Source organism: Metschnikowia bicuspidata, assembly GCF_001664035.1.
Source record: "Metschnikowia bicuspidata var. bicuspidata NRRL YB-4993 chromosome Unknown METBIscaffold_11, whole genome shotgun sequence".
Lineage (NCBI taxonomy): Eukaryota > Fungi > Ascomycota > Pichiomycetes > Serinales > Metschnikowiaceae > Metschnikowia > Metschnikowia bicuspidata.
In genome coordinates this window covers 1-23,809 of record NW_017387741.1, presented here as the reverse complement: position 1 = coordinate 23,809, position 23,809 = coordinate 1, and the positions used below count along the sequence as shown (strand labels likewise).

Sequence of the window (23,809 nt, the reverse complement as noted above, 5' to 3'; positions counted from 1 at the left end):
AGGGGTTGGAGCCATGATGGGTGCATGCGTCTGCACGGTGTCATAGTGGTGTTGTAGGGGCGTCAAGGACGCCGGGGCCATCGGAAGTTGTGTGGTAGTCGGCGCCAAGATTGGAGTCTGCGCAGTCGGGAGCGGAGCCTGCCGGGAGTATACGGGAAAAGACTGCAGGGGTGGTGCAGCCTCGGGCTTGTAGCCGTCATTGTACAGAAAGCCCATTCTAGGTGCAGAGAAATGGGATTTCGGCTCGAAGACACGTCGATACTTTTTGGCAGAGCGGCAGTTGAGTGGATTGTTTGACAGTGCAGGCCCGCGGCAGAAATCCCGGACGTGCACAGACGCGAGGCGCGGAACCTGTCTCGAAAGACGACCGTGCGTGGCATGCCTAAAATCCGAGAGCCACTGAACAGCCGGCCAGTGTCCGCACTGGGAGATATCTTAGCAGGTGCACTTTCTTACTTTGTGCCATCATCAGTGCGACAGTGTCTGGAGGGATCTCTATTGGGAGGGGTTTTGTGACATGTGCTTCAAGCTGGGGGAATAGGGGCGCCATGCGCCCACAAGATCAATGCACGAAAAGCGTGCCATATGCAGTCACGGTCCTTTGTGTGTGAGGCGGTTTCTGCAGACAAGGCCCAGGGGCGGCGTGGCTCCGTGTGTGGACGCTATCCTAGTGACTGGTTCTTTTTGTACGGCCCGACGCAAGCACTGCTGGCTATCTGAAGAAAGTGCAGCGAGACCGGGATGTCGGGTCTTTGGAGCGTCCGCATTCTGCAGTGCTGCAGCCAATTCGTCGGGGCCGGAGCGAAACTTCGCGCCCGCGGGTTTTGTCTTGCCGGGCTTTGGAGCACTCGGAGCAGGCGTTCCTATGTGCCGTACGGCCTAGTTGGGTGCTAATATCCCGAGCCATTATCAATATTCCATAAGGCTCAACCCGCCAGCCAATTCTTGAAGCCGCCCCGATTCCGTGGCAGCTCTTGGGATGCTGCCAAAAAAAAACAACACACACACACACACAAAAACACAGAAATAACAAGAAAAACAAGAACACAAAAAATTGGGAAACAATTCTGTCATTCCGTTATGCCAGACTGGCGTTTCTGGAGGGTGTGGGGCTGCAGCTCTCCCCGGCCCAGCGTTGGAAGCGGAATCACAAATGACAACCGCTTCTGGCAGCACCAGCCCCCGTGGCCACAGAAAATCTGACGGCCGTCATATTTGCTGCTCCTGGATAACGCCAACGGGGCCTTCCGGTACATTCGCCAACAAATGACCAAGGCCGAAGAAAAACACTTGTGCGTGGGTCGAGTTTTTTTTGGGTCTGGCAAAACTGGCGCTCCCGCCCGTGGGGCCTGAGCTGAGGGCCCGGCCCTAGGGTCACCAAAAAAAGTGCGCGTGGCTGCCCGCCAGGGCCGAAGCAGGAAAATGGGGCCAAGTCTGAGGGCCGACGGGGTTTGCTGGGGCCGCGCCGGTAGGGCCAGGCAGAGAAGAAGCAGGAAATGAAGCGGGGTGTCTGGGGCCGCGCGGCACATCACAGGGCCGGGCTTCCCCGACTTCCCGAGCAAGGAAGGGATTCTGTTTACTTATTTTTTGTCTTGTTGTTTGTCCCTTGGTGTTTGTCTTGTGTTTTTGTACCCTGCTGCTTGTCTTGTGTCCTTTGCTGTAGGTTCTTTGTTTGTGTTTTTGTTTGTGATCTTTGTTTGTGTTTGTCTTGAATCCTTTCCTATTCTTCAGAGAACTACTCACCAGACCCGGCACATCCTTAGCAGCATTCTTCGATCAACATTTGTGGTTTGTTTTTCCTCTCCAGTTTGTATTTTGCTTGTCTTTTGTCTTGTTCTCTCCCCGTTTTTTTTTTCGTCTTTTATTTCTGGAAAGCTGTAGGAGCCTTGTTTTGTCATGTCTTCATTCCTTAGTCTTTGTTCCTTGGTGATATGGCCCTGTTGTATGCGCGGTGCCGACTCTGGTGGCTGCAAAGACCATGCGCACGACCAACTGCAATGCTAGCTCACTGGGATTTTTGTTTACTAGAACTTTTGTTCACTGGGGTTTTTGTTCACTGGGATTTTGGCTTACTTGGATTTTGTTTACTGGGATTTTGCTCACTGAAATCTTGGCCCACTGAAACTATGGCTCATCTGCTCTTCTCCCCCAGGCTGGCTTATTCCAGGCTAATGAAGGAGTTTGAGGATGGACCATTTGACCTAGCGCGAAGCACGAAAGTTCCATATAATTAGTAGAGCACCGTTCAGTATAATTTCCGGGCAGCGGCTGGTTTTGGTGAGAGATGTGGATGAGCGGGGCCAGAAGTGCAACTAGCGGCAGAGAGCACAGATGTTTGTTTCATTTTGAAACACTGTACCCGCGAGCGTTTTTGTGTTTCGCCGGCCTTGCCAGTAAGGTGCCTAGAAGTTGCAATCAAATGGCGGTGGATGCTATAAGGAGCTCTTTTTGGGAAAGGTTGCTTAGTTCCGGCCCGGCGCCGGCCGATTTCGGGCCAAGTCGTGACCTCATTGTTTGTCTCACGTTAGGCCCCATTTCTGGCCTCATTTTGGGCCCCGTGTCTGGCCTCATTGTTGGTGTTATTTCTGGCCCAGTCCTGGCCTCAATCTTGGCCCCACTTTTAGCCTCATCTCTGGTCTCATTTTTGGCTCCAAGCTTGGTCTCATTTTTGGTTTCATTTCGGGCCGTGTCTGGCCTCATTGCTGGCGTTATGTCTGGCCCCATTTTGACCTCATATTGACCCCATTCTTGGCCCCATTTTTGGCCCCATTTTTGGCCCCATTCTTGACCCAGTCCTGGCCCCGCCAGTATGCGCTTACGCGGCGCCGCGCGCCCCCGCCCGCCCCACCCTAAACCGACCCGCCCAACACAACACTCCCTTCTCCTACCATCACCACATGCAATGGCCGACAAGGAGCTTACGGTGTTCCTCCTCGACGCGGCCGTGCCCGCGGAAGCATACAGCTACGTGTTTGACGTGTTGGCCGCCAAGCTCTTGAAGGGCCGCAAAACAGACTATGTGTCCGTGGCCACCTACAACTCAGCCGCCACCAGCCACGCCTACAAAGACACGGACAAATTCGTGGGCATCGAAGTCTTGCTTGACTTCCAGACAGCCACGTTCCAGAATCTCGCGCGGCTCCGCGAGCACCTTTGTGCGGCGGCCGTGTTGAATGCACATCCCCAGGCCGCGTGTGCCGACGTGGTGCAAACGGTGCTTTTCGCCTCGACGCTTTTTGGCCCCACGCGCGGGAAGCTGTTCACACGGAACATCGTGCTCGTGGCGCCGGCCCACGATGCGGCGCCAGAGGGCTCGCTGGCCAGCCTCGCCGCTGTGCCCAGGTACTATGCGGACTACGCCATCTCGCTCACCGTTGTGCTAGCAGACGGCGCGTGCCGCTTGCCCGAGGCCTCGGCGGTCGGCCGGCTCCGGCACATGTTTCCGGAGAGCACGGTGGTCCCGGTGGCCGAGGCCGCAACGTTGTGTTGGCAGCACCCGGCGATCCGCAAAACCAGGCCCGTGGCCTTGTACATGGGCGACATGCGGCTCGGCTCCGACTTTGCCCGCGTCTTGGACGACACCTCCTATAGCGCTCGCACCGACGACAGCTGTGTGGCGTTCCGCGTGGAGGTCCATGCCGCGGCAAGGGCCGACACGCACCTGCTGGATATGCACGAGTACCTAGTGGACTCGGACCTTTCCATCGCCAAGGTGGACCAGGCATCAGCCCACTTTGCGTGGGAGCAGGGGCCCGCGCCAGACGCCAAAACCACCGGCGCACCGCCCGCCACCGACACGCCGCCTGCCACCGGGGCGCCGCGCAAGGTGCCGGTGGCTCTGCGCTCGCTCACGCCGGCGTTCAAGTTCTCCAACTTCGACTTGGTGGCCTTGGACCCGGGCTTGCAGCGCGCAGCGGCGTTGCAGCTTTTCTCGGCGCTCGATGTCTTCGGCTTCATCCCCGAGCGCCGCGTCTCGCCAGAGCTTCTCACGGGAGAGGCGCTCTACGTGACGCCCGACAAGGCGTCGTCCGTGAAAAACACCCTCGGTTTCCAGGCCTTCTGCGACGCGTTGCGCACTCGGAAGCTAGCTGCGCTCTGCCGCTTCGTGCGCAAGCAGGAGAAGGAAGTGGAGGTGGGCGTGGCGTACGCGGTGCGGGTCAAAAGCTCCCTAGGCCACACCAGCTGCTTCGTCTTCGTGCGCTTGCCGTACCGCGAGGACGAGAAGATCGGCCGCTTCCCCCTGCTTTCGGGCCCTGCAGATGCGGCCGAGCCCCAGCCGCCCGCTGCGGCCCTGTTGATGGACGCGTTCGTCAACGAGAAGACCTACGAGAGCGACCACGAGCTGTCCGAGGAGCTGGCGTCCCACGACGTGGCGCTCATTGACAACTTCAAGGTCACCATGAAGACCGGCGACAGCTCCAAATTGCCGCGACCGCCCGTCCGCAAGGGCTACGACCCGTTCATATGCTCGTCACCCTCGGCCGCCAGGCACCAGGCACACATGCGCCAGATCCTCCTACGCTCTCTCGGCGCCGCCGACTGGGTGCGGCACTTCGACAACCCCCGCTTCGTGGCCGACAACTTGCGGGGCCTGGCCCTGTCCACCAACTTCTTCAACTTGCGCAACTGCCTAGCGGTGAACTCGCAAGCGCTGCGCCCCGACTGGCTCTTGGACTTGGCCCGCAAATCACACGACTCCAGCAAACGGCTCGCCTCCGAGTTGGGCTGCACATACGTGCGCAAGGCCGACTCGAAGAAGGCAAAGACCCAAGCCAGCGCGGCGCATCTCCGCCAGAAAGGTAACTACGGCGCAGACGAAGGCGACTACGACGAAATCCCGGATTTTGGGTTCTGAGAACGGCCCGGAACACTGCCCAGAACACAGCAGGGCTTTTGCATGTGTGGCCCTGCGCACATGGCCGACTGGAAGCCCGCCACTCTATGACCTGGTCTTCCGCGTATCAACCAGCCGGCCTTCGGTCCATCACCAGCCGGTCTTCCGCTCATCACCAGCCGGTCTTCCGCTCATCACCAGCCGGTCTTCCGCTCATCATACGACATGGCCTCCCGTTAATTAATCTATTTACAACTTGAAGAGCTGGTTCCGAATATCAAACTCGCGGTCCTTGGCCGTCCGGTTTCTTGCCTTCGAGTTCCCCGTGCCGTCTTCCCCGAGACTGTTGATGATACGCGTGTGGACGCCCGAATCCTTCAACCTCTCTAGCTCGCTCTCTATGGTCTGCTTCATTTCTGTGGAACTGACCTCCAAAATGGCCGGCACGTCGAAAAGACCCTTGAATTTGCGCAGCTTCCCCTGGCGCCACGTGTTGGTCCAGTGCTGTGCCATCCCCAACTGATCCCACGACCCGTCCCGGGAAACCCGGCCCTTTTTCTTGGCAATGTTGTGAAGAAGCTCGTGGATGTCGTTGGTGGGGCGGTCCATGAACTCGGCGTAGCCTTCGCCATTCTTGCTCTGGAGATTCAACACGTACAACAAGTAGTCGGCCTGGATCACGGGATCCACAAACGACTCCTGGATACACCCGACAAGCGACAACGCAAGCATGGTCTCTGGATCCTTCACTGTGGGAAGAAACACCCCCGGCGTGTCGTAAACAAGCAAGTCGGGGTCCCTGCTGAGACGGATGATCTCACTGGTGTTCCTGGTGACGCCCGGCTGGCCGCCTGTGCGGGCCACTTTCTTGTTTTTCTTGGAGCTGATGCCTGTCGGTAGTTGCGAGGAGTAGCCCACGGAGCGCAATGTGTTGACCAACGTGGATTTGCCCACGTTCGGCATGCCGATGATCATGGCCCGGAGCCCCAAAGGAGGCGGCGGTTTCATCTGGCTGTAAAAAGCGCCCACGGCGTCGAGGATCCGGCGGGCGTCTTTCGGGTTACGTGTGTCTACAAAAAGAAATGGTTCGTTCTGGTGCCACTTCCTGAGAAGCGCTGGTTTCATGATCGAAAGGTCCTTCTTGCTGTACAAGATGATTTTCTGCTTGCGTGCGAGCACCCGGTCAAAGAGCACATTGGTGGTCGATACGGGGGCCCGCGAATCCCGGACCTCGAGAATGAGGTCGATCTGCGGCGCCAAGTGGCCGAACTTGGTGAGGGCTTTTTGGTGGTGGCCTTTGAAGCTGGCAAGCGTGAGCCGATAGTCGGGGAATGACGTCCGGGGCACGAATGTCATGGTGTAGCCGGACGGTGTTGAGGAGCGTAAAATTCTCAAATGTAAATCAACGGACAGCACGCGAAACCGGGTCTCACAGGTGTGTTTTATGGCACCAATGTTCCAGAGATGTGAATGAAAAAGACCAATGCATCGATGGGGCCTAGTGTTGGAATGGCGCGACAGGGCCAGAGCGAGACAGGGCCAGAGGCCAGAGCGAAACGGGGCCAGAGACAGGAATGGCGCCCGAAGCCCGCAATAAACATCCGCGTGGCTCCACGCACATTTGAAGAATTAGGGTTTTTTTGGCGAGAATTATCTCACAAGGAACTCAAGATTCCCAGGAGCCAAGCCTTGTCTGGGTGGGTTTCAATTCGACGTGACAACCCAAGATGCAATCTCGATATGAATGAGGCGCGGGGACCGCGGCCCCATTTTTCGCGCGGTCTCCCAAAACCGGGCCCCATCGCTGAGCGATCGGCCGAAAGTTCTGACAACCCGACACAACACAAGAAAGCTTCACTGAATATTCAAGTATGCCCTTGGTCACTTTCACAGGACCGCCGTGCAGCGGCAAAACACGCTGGGCCAGGCAGCTCATCGAGCAGCTCGAGCAGCGGATCGAGACGGCAAGAGAATCTTTGGCCCCGGGCCACAACTACAAAATCGTCTATCACAGCGACGAGACGCTTGGCATCGACCACCTGACATACCGGGAGTCTGCCACTGAAAAGCACGCCCGCGGCACGCAGCTCTCGGCCGTGAAGAGGGACCTTTCCCGCTCCACCTTCGTCATTTTGGACTCGCTTTCGTACATCAAAGGCTTCCGCTACCAGTTGTTTTGCGAGGCCAAAGGCGTGGTGACGCCACACTGCGTGATACAGGTCATGACCCCGATGGACAAATGCCTTGAGTGGAACGAAGAGCGCAGTACTGGCGACAGCTGGGATGCAGATGTCATGAGGCAACTTGCCATGCGGTACGAGGAGCCCAACGCCGACTCGCGCTGGGACTCGCCGCTCTTCACCCTCGTTAGCGACTATGAGGGCGAGCTGCTCCCCATGGACCAGATCTGGGAGGCGCTAGTTTTGAAGAGACCGCCGCCGCCCAACGCCGCCACGCTAGTCAAGCCCACTTCTGGCAACGACTACTTGCAGGAGTTGGACCGGCGGACGCTGGAGGTCATCTCCAAGGTTGTGCAGCACCAGCAGTTGACGTCTACGGGCGGCCGAGTGGTGGTGGATTTCGCGGAAGGGTTGTATGTTGAGATTCCGGGAGACGTGGTGAGTATAGCGCAGTTGCAGAGAATCCGGCGCACGTTTGTGAGCTTGAACCGGATGAGAAGCATTGACGTGGGGCGCATAGCGAGCATGTTCGTGGAGTACGTGAACAAGAGCTTGAACGAGTGAGCGGGCGGTGGTGGTGGGTTCTGGCCGCTAGTGGTGAATTCTGGTGGTGAAACCTGGCGCCGGACTCCAGTGGTGAAACCGGGTGCTGAAATTTAGTGGTTGTGAAGCCTGGTGCCGAGATTTGGTGGTGCATTCCGAGATGCATTCTGTCTGTGCATTCTATCTGTGCATTCTATCTGTGCATTCTACTAAATGCCCCGGGTAGGTCTTGAGGTCCGGTGAATTCAAGCTGCGGATGGCTTCCTAACGAAACGCCTTTGAGCCAGTGCAAGCCAACTATTTGCTATATACTGAAAAAGAGCTGAACAGGAGCTGAACACTTTGCAAGGGCTGGAAACCATATCCGGAGGCGGGGCTGTGTCGAGAACAACTCCTGTTGTCTAACCGCCTAACACGGGACACACACCCCCTGGAACAAAGCGGCTGTCTCATCCACACGCATGAAAATCGGCCATCCCATCCCAGGCGGCCGTCTTTTCCAAAACCGCCCGCAGATTCCCCGGGCAGCCTGTGGTGTGTCACATCCGTCTCCCAAAACCCCGGTTGGCCCCGTCTGTGGGCCCAGGTCCTCAGAGGCCCGTCTACTTCTTCCGCTCGTTCTTCCACTTGAACACCACGTTGCCGTCGTCGTCCACGAGCTTCTTGCGGTTGCCGTTTTTCATCAACTCCCGCGTGATCTCCAACTTCTGCTCCACCTCCCTCAACTGCTTCTCGCGGGTCATTCTCTCCTTCAATAACTTGAAGCGCCTCAACTTCTCCTTCTCCAAGTCGGCGCGCTCGTCCGCATCCAAGTCTTGCCTGAGCACCTTCTCGTTGGTTTCAAGCTGGTCCACCCTCATTCTGTTTTCCCGTCTTTCTAGCATGGACTCGTCCGTGTTGAAAAAGCGGGCCGCGTCAAACAGCTCCGCGTCGTGCTCCGTGTCCACGAACACCGTGTGCTTGCCCTGGGCCTGGAAGTCCAACGACTTGCGGAGCTTGTCGGCCTTTTGCGATTCGTTGAGTCGCATGGTCCGCACGTAATTGACGTCCTGCGACTTCAAGAGCTTCATCTGCCCAGTGGACAAGTTCTCGTTGCCCCGGTCACGCACAAGGACCCCGTGCTGGTCCGTGCGTTTTTTGGTCATCGCATGGTAGTATTCGTCCGGGTTGTACTGCGCTGCTTTTTGCTTCAACACCTTCAAGGCTGCCTGCTTCCTGTGATGGTCATTGGCTCTGAGCTTATAATCCTTCTTCTTTTCTAGGAGCCCGAAGCGTGCCCTGTCGGAGGTCTGCGAGCGCTCCTTGTGTTGCTTTTTCTGCACGTTGTGGACGAGTTTGGCCATTTTGCTGGGTGCTGGGAGACGTTCTCCGGCCTGCCGGCTTGAAAAATGTGCCTCGCAATGCTCATCGTGGTAGTGCATATCTGAACCGTCTCTGCGCGGGCGAGCAGGCAGATAATGAGGAGCTTGCGAAATCCGTTATTTTGCAATTCCAGACTATCGCGGCTGCAACGGCAGCTGCAGCCACCGCCACCCCCAATTCCAGGGACACGTTGGCCAGACCGCCGCTCTCCACTCGGCCGTCGGGCCCCGCCGCCCGGACGAGCCGGACTTTACGGGGTGTGCCCGGACGGGCCGGACTTAATGGCAGGGCCTGCACACAGGCGCCCGCGCCCGCCTCTGCCCGCCGCTCCATCTTTGGCTGTCCACGGGCCTTCTTCTCGGCCACCACCACCATGTTCACCCTTCTTCGGACGCAGCGAGCCGCGGCGTTCCGCGAGCTCCGGGCCGCCACACTCGGCGCCATGGCACCCCGCGCAGCAAAGCTCCGCACGGCCGTTTCCCCGCCCGCAAACGGACCCGGGACGGCGGATCAGGCCGACTTTCCACCGGCTACTCCAGAGCCCCAGCGGGCGCCTGCGCAGGCGCCGGCGGACGCCGATCTTCCGTGGTACATGCGGGAAGACATCAAGTCGCCGCTCCTCGACGAAAAAAAAACCGCTGTGCCGCCGGTCCCGGCCCATGCGCCGGCCCATGTGCTGGAGTTCCTCGGCCTCTTGGCCTCCGACTACGGCATGGACAACTTGCTCCTTTTCGACATGGCGGACCTCGACGAAAACCACGAGTACAAAGCCAACAACCGCGGCGTCGACTACATCATCATGGCCACCGGCAAGTCGGAACGGCACATTCTCAAGGCCGCCACGGAGTTCCGCACGCACATCAAGCACAAGTACCAGGTGTTGCCCGGCACGGAGGGCTTGGTGTCGACCGCCAAAACGCCGGCCATGCGCCGCAAGCTCCTCCGCAGGGCCCGCAAGGGCCCGTCGTCCACCGACAACGAGTACGGCCGCGCGGCCAACAGCTGGGTGCTTTTCCACCACGACTCTGTCGACGTGCACCTCATGACCGCCGACCGGCGCCAGGACTTGAACTTGGAGGCCATCTGGTGCCGCGCGGAGGACTTGCATTTGTACGAGCAGACGCCCGCGCCGCCCGTGGACTCCGACCATATTTTCTCGGGCGTCCGGTATCTCCACACGAGAGCAGGCCCGAGCCGTGGTCTCCATGCCGATGCCGCAAACGCGTCCCCCAGCGGCCCGGCGTTGGCCCCCGAGCGCCACCTCGAACGCTTGCTAGCTCAGCCGGCGAATGTCGGCCAGTCCACGCTCACGCGTCTCAAGGAGCACTTTGACACGGACTTCCGGGGCCTGGGCCTCCTGGACTTCAGGGCCAAGTACGCGTTCTACAAAGCCGTGCACTTGCACTGCCCCGAAGCGGTGTCTTTCGACGACGCCGAGGCGGCGCTCTTGGAAAAGTACGCCTCTGCGGCCGCAGCCGGCGACATGGCCAGGGAGAAGATCGACGACGTCACGGAGTACGCCAAGCTTCTTCTCGACTCGCCCGCCATCGGGTCTGGCTGCCGCGAGGACTCGGACGTCGCGTTGGGAAAGCTCGCAAGCTTCATATCCGTGCTCTACCGGTTCTCCTCCGACAGGTTCTGCATGGCCGCCAACGCGGCCTTCATCCCTCTCCTCTGGCGATTGACGTTCTGGGATACGGGCGCAATGGTGACCCCGCGCCTCGTGGACCAGTTTGTCTGCGGCCGCCAGGTCGCTCACACGCCGTCGGGCGAGCCGCTGGTCACGCTCGCCTCGAACAATGCCAGAAACGTGCTCACCTTGCTCGACTTCCACAACAAGACGGCCGGGACCGGAAGCTGTCTCACGCCGCAGTTCAAGGAGGCCTTGATGTACACATACGGCAATGCGGGGAAGTGGGACGACTTCTGGGACGAATGGAACAGCGTGTTTTTCCCGGACTCCCCCGGCCCCGCCTCTGCCTTGACACAATGGGTGCGCCTTGTTGTCTTCCTCCTGCTCGTCGGCAACCGCGCCCAGAATCTTCATTTCTTGAACTTCTACTGGAAGACCGGCTCTGCCGTGAGCGGCACGTTCACTGAGTGCTTCGAGGCCAACGGCCTGAAGTTTGGCTCTGCTGACGAACAGCAAGCCTTCTGCAGAGCCATGGGTCTGATGGTCGACTCCTTGGACCCCAGTGGCGATATTTATGTCGAGTTACGGGCACGGCTTGTTGAGTTGGCTTCCACTGACTAGGTGTCGTCAGTTCCACGTTTACGTTGTAAATAGACTCTTTTTGGTAAAGCCGTCCGCTTTCTGATTGGGCACGCCCATTCCCAGAACCCCCGGTCCATGTTTATCATCGTTCTGCGTACTGGCGGCGATCTGAATGTGTGGGCGCCCCTCTCTTTTGTTCCTGGCCTGGGTTGACCCGCCATTCCCGTGGAACCTGTTGGAGCGACTTAGTTTTAGAATATCTCTCGCACGACCAGACTGCAAGTCCAGGCTTCTAAGCCATATTGGACAAGCAATCGCCTGTCCCGAAAGCTTGCTGCTAGGATGGGAACACAGATTCTTCTCTGCAGAAAAACGGCTTAAAGCTGCCTCTACTAGATTTCAGAACATCCACCATATAGAAATACAGACCACTGCGCCACCATATCAGCCATGTCTTTACAGCTAGCGCATGTCACTGCCAATTCTAACCAATATCCACTGTTCTAATAATAGTAGCTGCGGCGCTGGCGAGACGGAATCTACTTCACCAACTGTATGGGTGTCGTTTTCAGCTGCACTGCCGAACCTTTCCCCTTACTTTATCAGCCAGAAATTGAGCCTAGGCTATTTTATCGCCATCAGTGACAGTGCAGTGAACTGAGATCCGGAACACACTTTACATTTCGAGTAAAATCTCATCACATTCCTTTTCTTTACATCTTTTGAATTTTTCTTTGATATGATTAAAGGGACTTGAACCCTTGAAATAATTAGACCCAAACTAATCGCGTAGACCTATTTCGCCATAATCATATTTCGCATGCAACGTGATTCGAACACGTGGACTTCATAGGTCTAAATAGCTCAGATATTATGCTTCAAACGTTTCATACCATGTGCACGCATAACATCTTCAAAAACGAAGTTATGCCTCAAAACAAACGAGGCAGAGATGTCCCCTCTCGTGTCGCTAAGCTATAATGATGACATTCCTGAAACACCCCCGTCGCAACTGAAGCCGACGCTTCAACTTCTGCCCCGGGTCCGAATATTTCTTTCGTGCATTAGCAAACAAGCCGTACAGGAATGTACTGACATCATTTCGACTTCGGCTCCGCCAATCAGACTGCCGGAACCTGCCGCAACCTGCCGCAACCTGCCGCAACCTGCCGCAACATCCAAGGTCTGCGGCTGCAAACACTCGGTCCCGGCCCCTGAGTCCAGCGTGTTCCCCAGAATTCAGGTTCTGAAACAAACCTGAAGCAGCTCGAGACTTTGCCCCCGATCAGCTCGAAATTCGGGGCCTGAGCTCCATGTTTGCCAACCTCGTCAATTCGGACCTCGTCAATTCACTCAGAAAACCTCGTCAATTCACTCAGAAAACATCGTCAATTCACTCAGAAAACATCGTCAATTCAATCCGACGACTGGTCTGGTCTTCGCAATTTCGCAACGGCCTCCAGCCGCACGTGCGCACACCCGTGCCTCCGCCGCTTGCGCTCGCGTATACCCCGGAATTCACATCGGAGACGCGTCGCGTAAAAAGCTCATCTGCTCGCTAGCAAGACATACGGTTTTCCACAACATCCTCCAACATGTCAGGCCTCCTCGAGCACAAACTCCGGATCAAGGAATGGGAGCGCGGATTTGCAGCCAAGCACGGCCGGGTTCCGTCAAAGGCTGACGTCAAGGCAGACGTGGAAATATGGAAGGCGTACAAGGCGTACAATGAGATGAAAAAAGCTTCTCGGCCAGCCAAAAGAGAACCAGACCACCCTTCAAAAAATCCTGAGGGCCAGCGGCTCAAAGAGCAAGACTCTGGCAGTCAAAACACCGAGAACGGCGTGTCCGGGAACCCCATGAAATCCAGTCTCCTGCAGATCCCCAAGCCGGAACTGAAAGAAAACAGCCAGTCGACACAGCAGGAACGAATCCACGAGAACTCCTCATTCATGTCTTCAGTGAACGTCATTCTCACGGATGACGAGGAGTTCGAGCGCGTTATGCCCGTGCAAAACGCAGAGTTGGGCCCCACCCCGCAGGCAAACGGGAAGGTGCTCTCTATCTTCGACTTGATTTTGAGTCCCCCAGAATCCTCGCTTGTCAAGCAAGTCCAGGGAAAACCAGGCCTGTTCTTGCCCCTGTCCAGTCTCGGCCCAACCAGCCCGTTCAAAACACCCACGAAATCGGCGAGACCCATACACTTTGGCGACGTGACGCCGTCGCGTGGGCCCAGCGTGGCGGAAAAACTACGCATGGTCTCGTCGCCGGCAAAACTGGCGCAAACCCCGACGCTGCTAGCCAGACACGATGTCATCGAGACGCCGCGGTACCTCGGCAAGGTCAACAGCAAGTTCTCATTCGCCAGTCAGCATTCTCCGTTTCAGGCTTCCCCCAGCAAGCAGCACATCTTCCAAACACCCACCAAACCCACGCCCATCGAAAACTTTCAGGTTTCGCCGTCGCCATTGAAGTCCCAAAGACTACTCCTGAGTAGGCTCTCGGATATTTACAACGCGCATCAGAAATTGGCCATGGACGAGGAGTACGCGGCCCAAAGAAAAGAATTCGAGAAGGAGTTCGAGGTGGACCAGCCGGAGCCCCAAGGCCAGGCGCCCAGCTCGGAGAACATCAAGGACATGCGCAAACGGAAGAAAGCCACCACCCAAAAACGAACCACGCGCAGGTGGAAAATCAAGCCACGGACCGAGGACGGCCAGAATGAGGCTTTTGACGGCAAGGATGTGCACGAGGAAATAAAGAAGCTCGAGACTCAGGAACGGCTGGAGTTGGCCCAATACATCGACGGCGAAGTCTCTGCCGAAGAGGCTTCCGACGAAGAAGAAGAAGTGGTGGTACGCAAGAAGCCAGCCAGTACCAAAATCAATCCGGTGAGCAACAATTTCCAGCGGTTGAAGATCAACGACCCGAGAGCCAAGAAGTTCAAGCAAAGAATGCGGAGACGGTGAGTCTATGCTGGCGTATGTTTGCTCTTGTTTTGCGGCTTTTTTCTTCTTCTTTTTTTCTTTTTCTTTTGGATTCTTGTTTCTCCGGGTATATATCATCATGAATACATGGCGGCCACGAGTTCGGCATTGTCCAACTTATTTTGCTGTACTCTCTCCCGAGCAGGAGAGTCTGGTGTAAGATCGGACTCTGAAATGACCTTCTGTGGTATGTACACGGGTTTCTCCCATTGCTCCTGGTCCTTTTTGGGATCCCATGTGTTTTTCGAAAGCACAGCCTCGTGCAGAAGCTTGTCCAGATTGATGGTTTGCTCGAGCGTATTGATCTCGTCCTCCTCGGCAACACTGGCCTCGTCATCAATGACTTGTTTCTCCACCATTTTCACCTTGCCGTCTCTGATCACCATCTCCACCACCTTTTTGGTGCGGCCCGTGCGGGCTTTCTCCTTGGACTGGCTCTTTCTGAGCTGTTTCTGTTGCTTCTTCAACTGCAACGCCCGTTCCACCGGCGACAACCACATGCTGCCACTCGATACACCTGGCATCTCGAAATCAGAAGCATTATCTATGATCTTGGACCTCTCAGCGCCGGTTTCCTGGAAGTGAAGCAACGTCTCCAACCGTTCCTGCGCCTTCATAAGCTCAGGGTTCTTGTTCTTGGACATCTGGTAGTGCTGAAGCTCCTTTTCCTGCTCCTCGACTTCGGCTCTCTCTTTCTCTTCCTTGGCCTCGAGCTCTCGCTGTTTCTTTGCATCTTCCTCTAGTTGCTTCAACGCAGCGTCCTGTGCCTTCCACAAGTTCCCACCCGGGGTAGTTCCGTACTTGATTTTCTTTGGTGCCAACTTCGAAGGCTGGTTTTGCACGGCCTTGTTCGATGGCTCGGCACTCTTCAGCTCCATGAGGTCTTTCTCAGAGCGAAGAATCTTGATGATTTCACGCTTTTCGGTCTCTGAAAGTAGTTCTCTGCCGCACGAGGAGCAAGGCTGAAGCCCTTCCTTTGAGCATATGATTTTGCCGCAATTAAGACAGTTGGGCGCCACCTCGAAGAGCGGGTGTCTTGTCGCCATACAATCACACACGCGCCTGGAGTCACTGTCAAGATGGAAAGAAGACTTTGCGTTTTCCACCTCCAAGTCATTGATTGCTGCCTCAATATCGGCCAAACTATCAAGGTTTTTCTTTTTGGCTTTCTTAGCCTGGCTGTTCGTGAGTTTGTTCGAAGGTTTCATGTCTGCAAGTTGCGATGTCGTCACTGCAATCTTGTTCTTCAGGAGCCTCGTTTTCGGAGCCTTGGAAGATATGGGCTCGCTGTTGCTCCATGCTGGAGCATTGCTCTTTTTAGGAATAGGCTCAGAGGATCCTCTCTTTGCCGCAGCCTTGCTTGTCTGCTTCTCAGTTTGCATTTTCGAGAGCTCATCCTCTGTCCTTTTGAGATCCATGAACTTCGAAATCAACTTGAAGGTTTCATCGCTAGGGCCTAGTAGGTCCAAAAGATGGGTCTCCATCTCGTAATCTGGTAGGGTTAGTGTGTAGTTGACCAACTCCTCGCATGTTTCCTTATCAAGAGGGATGATCTGGCCCACATGACTAATTGCGTAGGCCCGGGCTTTCTCGTATGCCATGTTGCTGGGTAGATCAATAAAAAGACGATGTGCTTGAACAAGATTTTTCGCGACCGTGTGATGACGCAGTATTCAATTCGCTCAAATTTGGCTCGACAAACTAAGTTCTTACTCCAGCAGAATACCTCTGAGTATGCCACCGAAGGCGAAAAGCAGCAAAGACCCCGAAGTACTACTGGCACGTGTGCAGGACGATACAAATGGCATCTCGCTTCGCCATGAGCGCATCTGTTCCCAACTCATGTGAACCATTTTCGTGAGTCTCGAGTACCTGGGTTTTCATGTCGAACTTGGAGTCCAGCGAAAGCAGGCTCCGGTGTGTATACGCCGAAATTGCCCTCCTCAAGCGAGATATTGAGTTCAAGAAGGGGAAATTAAGGCAGCCCGCGGGTCATTTTGCACCAAGTGCCCCCAGCATAGAGCGGCGATGGCTGCTCCTGGTGCCCTTTAGCAATGACATAGGGCGCAACATGCAAACAGGGGCTGTTTCTGGCGAAACCCAAGAACAAAACGGGTATGTGATCGACCACAAGCGGCGCACACTCATGACGCCACGCGCAATGAAGCGCGTGCAAGAAAAGCGCCAGAAAAGCCGTGAAACTCTCGCCGTCCGGAAAGCCCAGCTAAGGGCTGAATGGGACGCGAATCAGTGGGTGGAATTCACGCAGAAAAACGCCACGGAAACCGACGCGTGCGACCGCGTCAGGATAGGCACCGACGTGTTTGGCGTGAGTTCAAACGGCACGCGGCTTCTTCCAATCTCCGGCAAAAAGCGCCAAGAGGGAAGCGTGGTGGTGTGGAACCACTGGCGCTACTTGGTTTGTAAAAGCGGGCTTCTCCGAAGAACCTTTGGCGAGCCCCCGAGAGATTACTGTAGGTACTTCACATGCAACGGAAGCTGTGTTCGAGGCGTCCAGTGTCGGTTCATTCACGACATGAGCCGCATGGCCTTGTGCCGCCATTATTTGGCCGGCAGGTGTCTGGGGCACTGTATACTTTCTCACGAGGCCAGTGAGTACAACACTCCGGTGTGCCGGTACCACCTAGAGGACCGGTGTTCGAATGCCCGTTGTAACTTTTCCCATGAGCTTCCGGCGCACGCCCGAGACTCGGACTTCAGCATATGGACATGTCGCCCGTTTGCAGTGGGCGGGTGGTGTGACCGCGGCCGGCTTTGCCCGTTCGCCCATCTATACAATTGCCCCGATTACGAGGAAAGCGGCTTGTGTCCGCGGGGCAACTCGTGCCCATTGACACACACAATCACCAAGCGGGTCCAGCGGATGATGGCGGAGCCCACTGAAGTATGCAACGTCTTGATTCCGTGCGAGTCGTTCGAACCACAGAATACGATTGTTAGTAGTTATAGCGTCGACCCAGCGGTCTTGTTTGTCCATCTGGGGAAGTTGGGGTTTTCCATAGACAATGCCGGTCTGAACTTGGTCCTTGATCTCGATCTGTCAGGAGATGAACATGAGGACGCAATCACGAAGACTCCTTTTTCGCTTGCGTGTCGGCCACAGCCCGCTGAAGCGTTAACCCTGACCAAAACAACGAAAGGAGAAAAACAATGAAAGGAGAAGGAAAGAAACTATTAACAGAATAAGGAAGGAGGGTAAAGAAGAGCAATGCCTGGTGTATCAAAAAACCAGGGATCATACTACCTTCCAGGGATCATACTACCTAAGCCAGGGATCGTACTACCTAAGCCAGGGACCAAACTACCTAAGCCAGGGACCAAACTACCTAAGCCAGTAATCGTACTAGCAGGTTTTTAGACTGCAAGGTTTCGTAGCTCCCCCAATTCCCACACTCCAGGCTCAGAGCTCAAATCAGCGCCTTTGGGCTTCTGGCGGCTACGATCTCATGACCAGGAAAAAAAAGTGGCAGTCAAATATGAGCGCGGGCCTGGCAAGCGAAATAAGAAGCCAAAGTGCCAGGAATGCCCCTCACTTATTCCTGCCACCCGGCAAAAAATATAAAAGCGGCAGGCTTTGCCCATATTCCTTATTCGTGTTTCAGGATTCAAGTGGCTGTAAATCGGCAATCAGCGCGGATTCTAGCCCAGGTTTAAGCTTCTTTGCACCGGCAGTGATGTGCGAATTATAGGCAACTGGCCGTCACTCTTAATGCGGGCTGGGCTTCCACTTGGCGAGTTTCTTTTTCCCGGTTTTTTAGGGGGCCGGCATGGCTGCAAATAATCGCGGCTGCGCACACAAAGCCTCAGCCGTTTCACTTTGTGTTTCCATCTTATCGGGCAGGTTGCGAAGCGCGTGCATGTGTGTGTTTGTCTTTTCGAACCTCAATCATATAAAGCAGACAGATATCTAAACCTTGTTTTTTGTCTTCTTCACTTACTCGGAAACCCCTTCTCCTTTGTCGACCTGGCGTGACACAGGTCCCTATTTTTTTCTCTCTCATTCACAGAGATTCAAAGCACCAGCACCACGGCACGAAGCTTGCATCAATTAGATAATTACTATCATGTCTGTGCTGGACATTCTGCCAATCGAATATGAGTCTTTCCTGAAAAGCTACTACATGATCTCTCGGTTGGGTTTCGGCAGTTTTGGATGTGCCATTTTGGCAAAGTACCGGAAAAGCATCTCGGACTTATTGGCTCCTCAGCCACACAAGCTCGGCACTCTCTTGGAACCCTTAAAGTATGCGTCTTCCACAAAGCCACACGCGGATGGACTCGTGGCTATCAAGGTGATGAAGAATCAATTGAAGAAGCCGAGCGACTATTTGAATGTCAATGAAATCAAATTCATTCTCTCGGTGCCGTCTCACTCGAACTTGCTTCAGATTTTCGACCTTTTTATCGACTCCGCTAGCGGGAAACTCAACATTGTCATGGAGCCAATGGATCAAAACTTATATCAGTTCATACAAAAGCACGAAGGTCGCGCCATCGCCCCTTGGGTGATCAAAAGCATGCTTGCCCAACTATTGGGCGCAATCAAACACATCCATTCCCACGGCTTTTTTCATAGAGACGTGAAGCCTGAGAATATTTTGGTATCTTCCGCGAAGCACTACTACTACAAGAATATCCCTCCCGGAAAGGAGAACGATATTTATGTCTTGAAGCTATGTGATTACGGTCTTTCGAGACACGTCACAAACACAAAGGATCTCACCCAGTATGTCTCGACTAGATGGTATCGCGCACCAGAAATCCTCTTGCGCCGGCGAAGCTATTCCCGACCCATTGATATTTGGGCATTTGGCTCTGTGGCTGTTGAGTTGGTCAATTGCCGTCCGCTTTTCGCCGGTCTCAATGAAACTGACCAAATCTGGCAAATATTGACCAAATTGGGGCATCCACTATTCCAAGGTCGATGCTCGGAAGACTTGGGAGGGGTCTGGCCTGAAGCTGTGCAATTGGCCGATAAGTTGGGTTTCATCATCCCTTACATTGCTGGTCAGACAATCCAAAGCATATTAAGAACAGACTTCCAAGACTTGGCGGAGGCAATCCAGGCATGCTTTCTGTGGGATCCTGAGGCAAGACCAACTGCGGATACATTGAGTCGGCATGCCTATTTTCGAGGGACCATCCCTGACGATGATTCCCCACAGCCATTTTCAGAACCCTCGTCACCCTTGAAAGTATCTCCATTGGAAAATAGTCTGGCATATTTGCATGAACAGGCCTCTTGCTCGAAGAGTAAAGGCAATCCTCTCAAGGTGTCAATTCTGCAGTCCGATCGGAATTCCAGACCAAGAAAGGCGGAGCTCTATAGCGATCCTCTATACTTTTTCAAGACTTCCAGCGAGTCTTCTGATGAAATCAATGAGAACGTGAGCTCAAAGAATCCTTTTTCAAATCTTCAGGCGACAGACAAAAAGTACGAGGAGCTCGACCCTTTCGAATCGGAGCTTGTCAAGCGGGCGAACCCGCGCTTTGATGACGCAGCATTGCAAGCAGACACATCCTTTGAGAGTCATGAGATTCTGTGCTAGAATAAGGTGAGTTTATATTCACAAATACAACACCAGCTTTTGAACCCACCACTTTTCTGGCTAAGATTTGGCATACTCTCCGTAACACATTTGATAGTTTTTTGCGGTCTTTCGTGCGGAATTTTTTACCCCGCATTACACTTTTGGGAGCTTTACGGGAAACCAATGTGCACAACATTCAAGCTACGGCCGCACAACATACAAGCTACACAAAACAACAACAATGTGTATCTTGATCACTGCAACAGATCATCCCGACTATCCCTTTATTGCTTGTTCGAATAGGGATGAATTTTTTGCACGGCCAACACAGCTTGCCACAGTAAGAGATTTGCATACCGGGGCCCGCATTTTGTCGCCACTTGATCTCGGGAGAGACGAACATGGCACGTGGATTGGAGTGACCTCTGAAGGCAGAATTGCCATATTAGTCAATTACAAAGAGCCTGAATTTGTGCCCAGCAAAGTTTCAAGAGGCATTCTTCCCATCGATTACTTGTCATCCACGCTTAGCGACGAAGAATGGTATAAAACCCTTGATGATAATTTGACCAAGAGTGCGTGTACTGGAGTTCCGGTGAGTCTTAAAGATATTGGCGGATTCACATTGATCTACGGGAAGCTCGAGGTTGACCCTGTGCTGGGGAACTTGATTCCTTTGAACATCATGAGCAATCGTGGCGATCGCGGAAAGATTCATGTGACAGGGCCAGATGAAGGTGGCCTTCATGGAAAAGTCGCGAGACAAAAGCATTTCTCGGTTTCCAACTCGCTTTACTATGAGCCGTGGCCAAAAGTGAAACTCGGCGAGGCAAAACTTGCCGAGTTGGTGAGCACAGCTGTTGAGAAGTCGTACAGTCGGGACGAGTTGGCAGAAGCGTGCTTCCAGATCCTATCTACCGACACATACAATCCAACCATTAGATACAGTGGGGACGAGTTTTCGGAGGCCAAGCTCGAAGAGCTTTGTAATTCTATTTTCATCCCCCCTTTGGAAACTAAGTCGGCGACGGGAACTTCGCCCGAGTTTTATGGTACTCGCACCCAGACGGTAATCATGTTCCACAAGTCTGGTGTGATCCATTACTATGAGCGGGACTTGTACGACAGCGAGTCGAGGGTACAGCGTGTGAAGAATCAGCACTTTGTTTTTTGACCTGATTAGGAAGGCGTGAGTTTGTCTGGAGATGGTGTATTCGGCGCTCAGCGCTGGTGAAAGTCGATGAAAACAACCTGTGTCGATGTTATGAGGGCCCTTTCTTTTCGTCCAAAACGTGGGCTGGCAGGCGCCACGAAATTATAAACTGATATATTTATTACTCTACTATCCGGATGGGGTATGTAGCCACGTCCGGCATGCATCTCGCAGGTTGTGTCTGTGCTTCCGGGCACACCCGCTACAACTTACGTTCCCATTCTGATCATATGCAAATTCCGGGGATTAAATGTCCCAGGCCCCAGGAAAGAAAGACATGGACCTCTGACAAGGGCCGGGAATTATGTGTACTGCATGCCATACGTCACGTGATGTTGTTCCGAGGGCTGGTGCCGATCTCGTGGGCAGATCCGGACCTCAGAACGAGCCGAATTTGCACCTCATCCCAAGCAGCAATGACCATCCGCACCAACTTGGAGCAGCCGTTGACATCGGAGTATCACGTGACGCTGGCACAGGGTGCTGCAGACAGTCCGCTTTTAGTGTTTATCCCCGGAAATCCCGGGCTCATTGACTACTACACGACTTACTTGGACTTGATCAGCGTCGAGTACCCGGACCACGACATCTTGGCAATAAGCCATGCCGGATTCCAGACATCAGGCGACTTTGTCGCTGATGCCGCGGCTCAGAAATACGTGTTCTACGACTTGGAGTACCAGATCCGCCATAAGTGCAGCATCATCAAGAAGTATATTGCGCAGGGCCATACTCGACTCAGTTTTCTCTGCCATTCCGTGGGGGGCTACATAACTCAGAGGGTGGTGGCTCGGCTTCTTGCAGACAAAAACGTCGGGCCCAAAATCAGCATCGAATTCATTGGCTTGGTGTGCCCGACCATCGTGGATATTGCCAAGTCAGATTCCGGGGTGTTTTTCACCAAGCTCTTCACTTACTTGCCGTTAATACAGCTTGCCGTTTGGTTTTTGGTGGTACTCCAGACCATTTTCCTGGACTCGCTTGCCAGGAAAATCATCAGCAAGCTTGTCATCGCTCGTCCCCAGGCCACGTGTGATAAGCTGAAGGAAGCCTGGCAAAACTCCATCAGGGCCACATTCAAGATCTACAAGTCCAAGCGCATAACCCGCCAGACGCTCGAGTTGGCCCGCGAGGAGCTCCAGGTTATACACAGGGACGACGACATAAATGACTGGTTTTTCAATGAGCTTCCCGCCTCTCATGGAACCAGGCTTTGGTGCTTTTTTGCAGCAAGCGACTACTGGGTCCACGACAATCTGCGGGACTACATATTGGGCCGGTACCACGATCAGGACAACCTGCACGTGCGGTTCCAAATCGGAGAGCCCAGCACCAAAAGCACGCCGGCCATCACCCACTCGTTCTGCATCGACCAAAGCGTCGAGTTCGCCGAGATCACGTGCGCGGCTCTTCGGTTTAAGGCTTGATTTTGACCCATTTTCCAGCGTAGATGTGTTGCAGAAGGGGACAGCTGGGTCCTGAAGTCTATTTCCCGGTCCGTTTCATGGGTCCTGTATCCGGCCTGACGGGTCGGTCCTTATAGGGCCAATCCTTATTGCGTAGGTCCTTATTGGGTATGTCCTTATTGGTCGATCTGTTTTGTTGGCCCCTGCTGCATAACGCATCTAGTTTCAAACGCCCATAAAATGGGCGTTCATTTGTTGACAGGCACCGGAGACAAAAGTCCGAGGTTCTTTATGCACGTCAAGCCCTCAGCAAAGAGCTATCGGCACATGATCTTCCTAGTGAGGCGGGCTTTTCTTTTATATGCGGACGAGCGGCTTTCTACAGGAACATTAAGAACGAAGACCAGAGACTACAAGCAAGATATCAATTCAGAAACATGCAGAAAGACGAGTTGGCAGAAAATTCCAAAGACAGGAGACTAGAGAGGACCAAAGAAAAACAAGAATAGACTCAACAAAAGAAGCCACGACGGTCTTGCTCATGCGCCAGCCGTTCCGCGTATACCGTGACTGAACGGCAGCTGACTTCGAGTCACGTCTGTGTGCACGACGCGCAGATGACTCGCTCCTTCGGCAGGACATTGGCGGGCTGTGACAGGGTGAGAAATCTTATTTATTTCTTTTTCAAATGCCCAGAAGTCTCCGAGTCTTCTTTTGGCCGGTGACGTCGCGCAAGTCTTTTCAAGAAATGGTGCAGGCAGGTTCAACCTCCTAATTCAGCTGGTCGTTGGATTATATGTAAATCTTACCAAAACAAGCGATGCGTGGCTCAAAACATGACATTGCCGCTAAGGTCAAGACGGCGTTTTCTCCTTTTTAGCCGTGTGTGATATCCCCGCCTTGCAACCGATGTGGAGCCGCAATTCTGGTTTGGCTTGTCTTTGCAATGGGGATTCCCAAATACGACTAGAGAATGGGAATCTTAATTCCGGAATTCCATGTCTCTGTAGGGTCACTCTATGCGCATAAATTTTATTGTAAGCATGGGGTGGAAAACCGGAGCAGTCGTAGTGAGCTGAAACGTGGGTTTATTGGCCCAGCCGAACCCAACTTTTTCCCAGATCTTATCCATTCAACAATGTCTCCGATATTCGCACCGGCAAAGAAACAGGAATGCTGAAGTAAGAATCTCGAAAATTGGAAGCTTCTATATTTCACGTGTGGTCAGTCAAGGGCCCTCCAAACCCAAAGTGGCTCAACTCGCTTGGTCCTGCCCTGCGCCTTTGGGACCTGCAATTATAATTCCCAGGGATTCCGGGCCGCTTTCGACTTTCCCTGAAAGAAGTGATTATTTCACCTCTCATAGGTTCCAAAAATCGCCCGCTCATGTTTCGTTTGTTTATTTTTCACTGATGCACCACTAATTAGGCTCAAGGCTGTTACGTGCTCATGCTTGTTTTTTGCTACTTTGAGCCAATGGCCCAGCGCGCATGGTTCATACCTCATGCGGAGAAGCT

At 54.2% G+C, this 23,809-nt stretch overlaps 13 protein-coding genes and 1 pseudogene across 14 annotated transcripts; 9 read left to right on the top strand and 5 right to left on the bottom strand.

Annotated features, from left to right (window-relative positions):
- Positions 1 to 391: 391 nt before the first annotated feature.
- Positions 392 to 977, top strand: METBIDRAFT_136767 (uncharacterized protein). Its single transcript, XM_018854407.1, has one exon. It carries the CDS (start codon positions 566 to 568, stop codon positions 881 to 883), a length of 318 nt encoding a protein of 105 aa, XP_018709267.1. The 5' UTR covers positions 392 to 565; the 3' UTR covers positions 884 to 977.
- Positions 978 to 2,415: 1,438 nt separating this feature from the next.
- On the bottom strand, positions 2,416 to 2,724 carry METBIDRAFT_14045 (uncharacterized protein; the record flags this gene model as incomplete). The annotated part of the gene is made up of 1 exon (XM_018854474.1): positions 2,416 to 2,724. The coding sequence occupies one exon, from the start codon at positions 2,722 to 2,724 to the stop codon at positions 2,416 to 2,418; it is 309 nt and encodes a 102-aa protein (XP_018709266.1).
- A 712-nt stretch (positions 2,725 to 3,436) lies between these two features.
- Positions 3,437 to 4,855, top strand: YKU80 (ATP-dependent DNA helicase; the record flags this gene model as incomplete). The annotated part of the gene is made up of 1 exon (XM_018858261.1): positions 3,437 to 4,855. The coding sequence occupies one exon, from the start codon at positions 3,437 to 3,439 to the stop codon at positions 4,853 to 4,855; it is 1,419 nt and encodes a 472-aa protein (XP_018709265.1).
- MTG1 (putative GTPase) lies at positions 4,837 to 6,516 on the bottom strand. The gene has a single exon (XM_018856411.1). The coding sequence runs from the start codon at positions 6,188 to 6,190 to the stop codon at positions 5,084 to 5,086; it is 1,107 nt and encodes a 368-aa protein (XP_018709264.1). The 5' UTR covers positions 6,191 to 6,516; the 3' UTR covers positions 4,837 to 5,083.
- Positions 6,517 to 6,705: 189 nt separating this feature from the next.
- Positions 6,706 to 7,578, top strand: KTI12 (Kti12p; the record flags this gene model as incomplete). Its single annotated transcript, XM_018859194.1, has 1 exon — positions 6,706 to 7,578. The coding sequence occupies one exon, from the start codon at positions 6,706 to 6,708 to the stop codon at positions 7,576 to 7,578; it is 873 nt and encodes a 290-aa protein (XP_018709263.1).
- Positions 7,579 to 8,159: 581 nt separating this feature from the next.
- Positions 8,160 to 8,900, bottom strand: METBIDRAFT_48095 (rRNA-processing protein; the record flags this gene model as incomplete). The annotated part of the gene is made up of 1 exon (XM_018858259.1): positions 8,160 to 8,900. The coding sequence occupies one exon, from the start codon at positions 8,898 to 8,900 to the stop codon at positions 8,160 to 8,162; it is 741 nt and encodes a 246-aa protein (XP_018709262.1).
- Positions 8,901 to 9,490: 590 nt separating this feature from the next.
- METBIDRAFT_19368 (uncharacterized protein) lies at positions 9,491 to 11,098 on the top strand (the record flags this gene model as incomplete). The annotated part of the gene is made up of 1 exon (XM_018854858.1): positions 9,491 to 11,098. A coding segment is annotated over one exon (1,608 nt), but the record flags the coding sequence as incomplete, so codon positions are not given.
- A 774-nt stretch (positions 11,099 to 11,872) lies between these two features.
- Positions 11,873 to 11,947, bottom strand: METBIDRAFT_t252 (annotated as a pseudogene). Its single transcript has one exon. The product of its transcript is annotated as a tRNA-OTHER (tRNA).
- Positions 11,948 to 12,729: 782 nt separating this feature from the next.
- Positions 12,730 to 14,103, top strand: METBIDRAFT_48091 (uncharacterized protein; the record flags this gene model as incomplete). Its single annotated transcript, XM_018858258.1, has 2 exons — positions 12,730 to 12,978; positions 13,126 to 14,103. 2 exons carry the CDS (start codon positions 12,730 to 12,732, stop codon positions 14,101 to 14,103), a joined length of 1,227 nt encoding a protein of 408 aa, XP_018709260.1.
- A 95-nt stretch (positions 14,104 to 14,198) lies between these two features.
- On the bottom strand, positions 14,199 to 15,722 carry METBIDRAFT_48105 (uncharacterized protein; the record flags this gene model as incomplete). Its single annotated transcript, XM_018858260.1, has 1 exon — positions 14,199 to 15,722. The coding sequence occupies one exon, from the start codon at positions 15,720 to 15,722 to the stop codon at positions 14,199 to 14,201; it is 1,524 nt and encodes a 507-aa protein (XP_018709259.1).
- Positions 15,723 to 16,393: 671 nt separating this feature from the next.
- Positions 16,394 to 17,113, top strand: METBIDRAFT_17791 (uncharacterized protein; the record flags this gene model as incomplete). The annotated part of the gene is made up of 2 exons (XM_018854735.1): positions 16,394 to 16,996; positions 17,054 to 17,113. Coding segments are annotated over 2 exons (663 nt in total), but the record flags the coding sequence as incomplete, so codon positions are not given.
- A 1,108-nt stretch (positions 17,114 to 18,221) lies between these two features.
- On the top strand, positions 18,222 to 19,277 carry IME2 (protein kinase; the record flags this gene model as incomplete). Its single annotated transcript, XM_018854561.1, has 1 exon — positions 18,222 to 19,277. A coding segment is annotated over one exon (1,056 nt), but the record flags the coding sequence as incomplete, so codon positions are not given.
- Positions 19,278 to 19,914: 637 nt separating this feature from the next.
- Positions 19,915 to 20,847, top strand: METBIDRAFT_48109 (uncharacterized protein; the record flags this gene model as incomplete). The annotated part of the gene is made up of 1 exon (XM_018858262.1): positions 19,915 to 20,847. One exon carries the CDS (start codon positions 19,915 to 19,917, stop codon positions 20,845 to 20,847), a length of 933 nt encoding a protein of 310 aa, XP_018709256.1.
- Positions 20,848 to 21,302: 455 nt separating this feature from the next.
- Positions 21,303 to 22,313, top strand: METBIDRAFT_14033 (uncharacterized protein; the record flags this gene model as incomplete). Its single annotated transcript, XM_018854473.1, has 1 exon — positions 21,303 to 22,313. The coding sequence occupies one exon, from the start codon at positions 21,303 to 21,305 to the stop codon at positions 22,311 to 22,313; it is 1,011 nt and encodes a 336-aa protein (XP_018709255.1).
- Positions 22,314 to 23,809: the final 1,496 nt, after the last annotated feature.

What these genes read in the sequence shown, in the direction of transcription:
- METBIDRAFT_136767 (XM_018854407.1), top strand. Translation starts at nt 566, where the DNA reads ATGCACGAAAAGCGTGCCATATGCAGTCACGGTCCTTTGTGTGTGAGG.
- MTG1 (XM_018856411.1), bottom strand. Translation starts at nt 6,190, where the DNA reads ATGACATTCGTGCCCCGGACGTCATTCCCCGACTATCGGCTCACGCTT.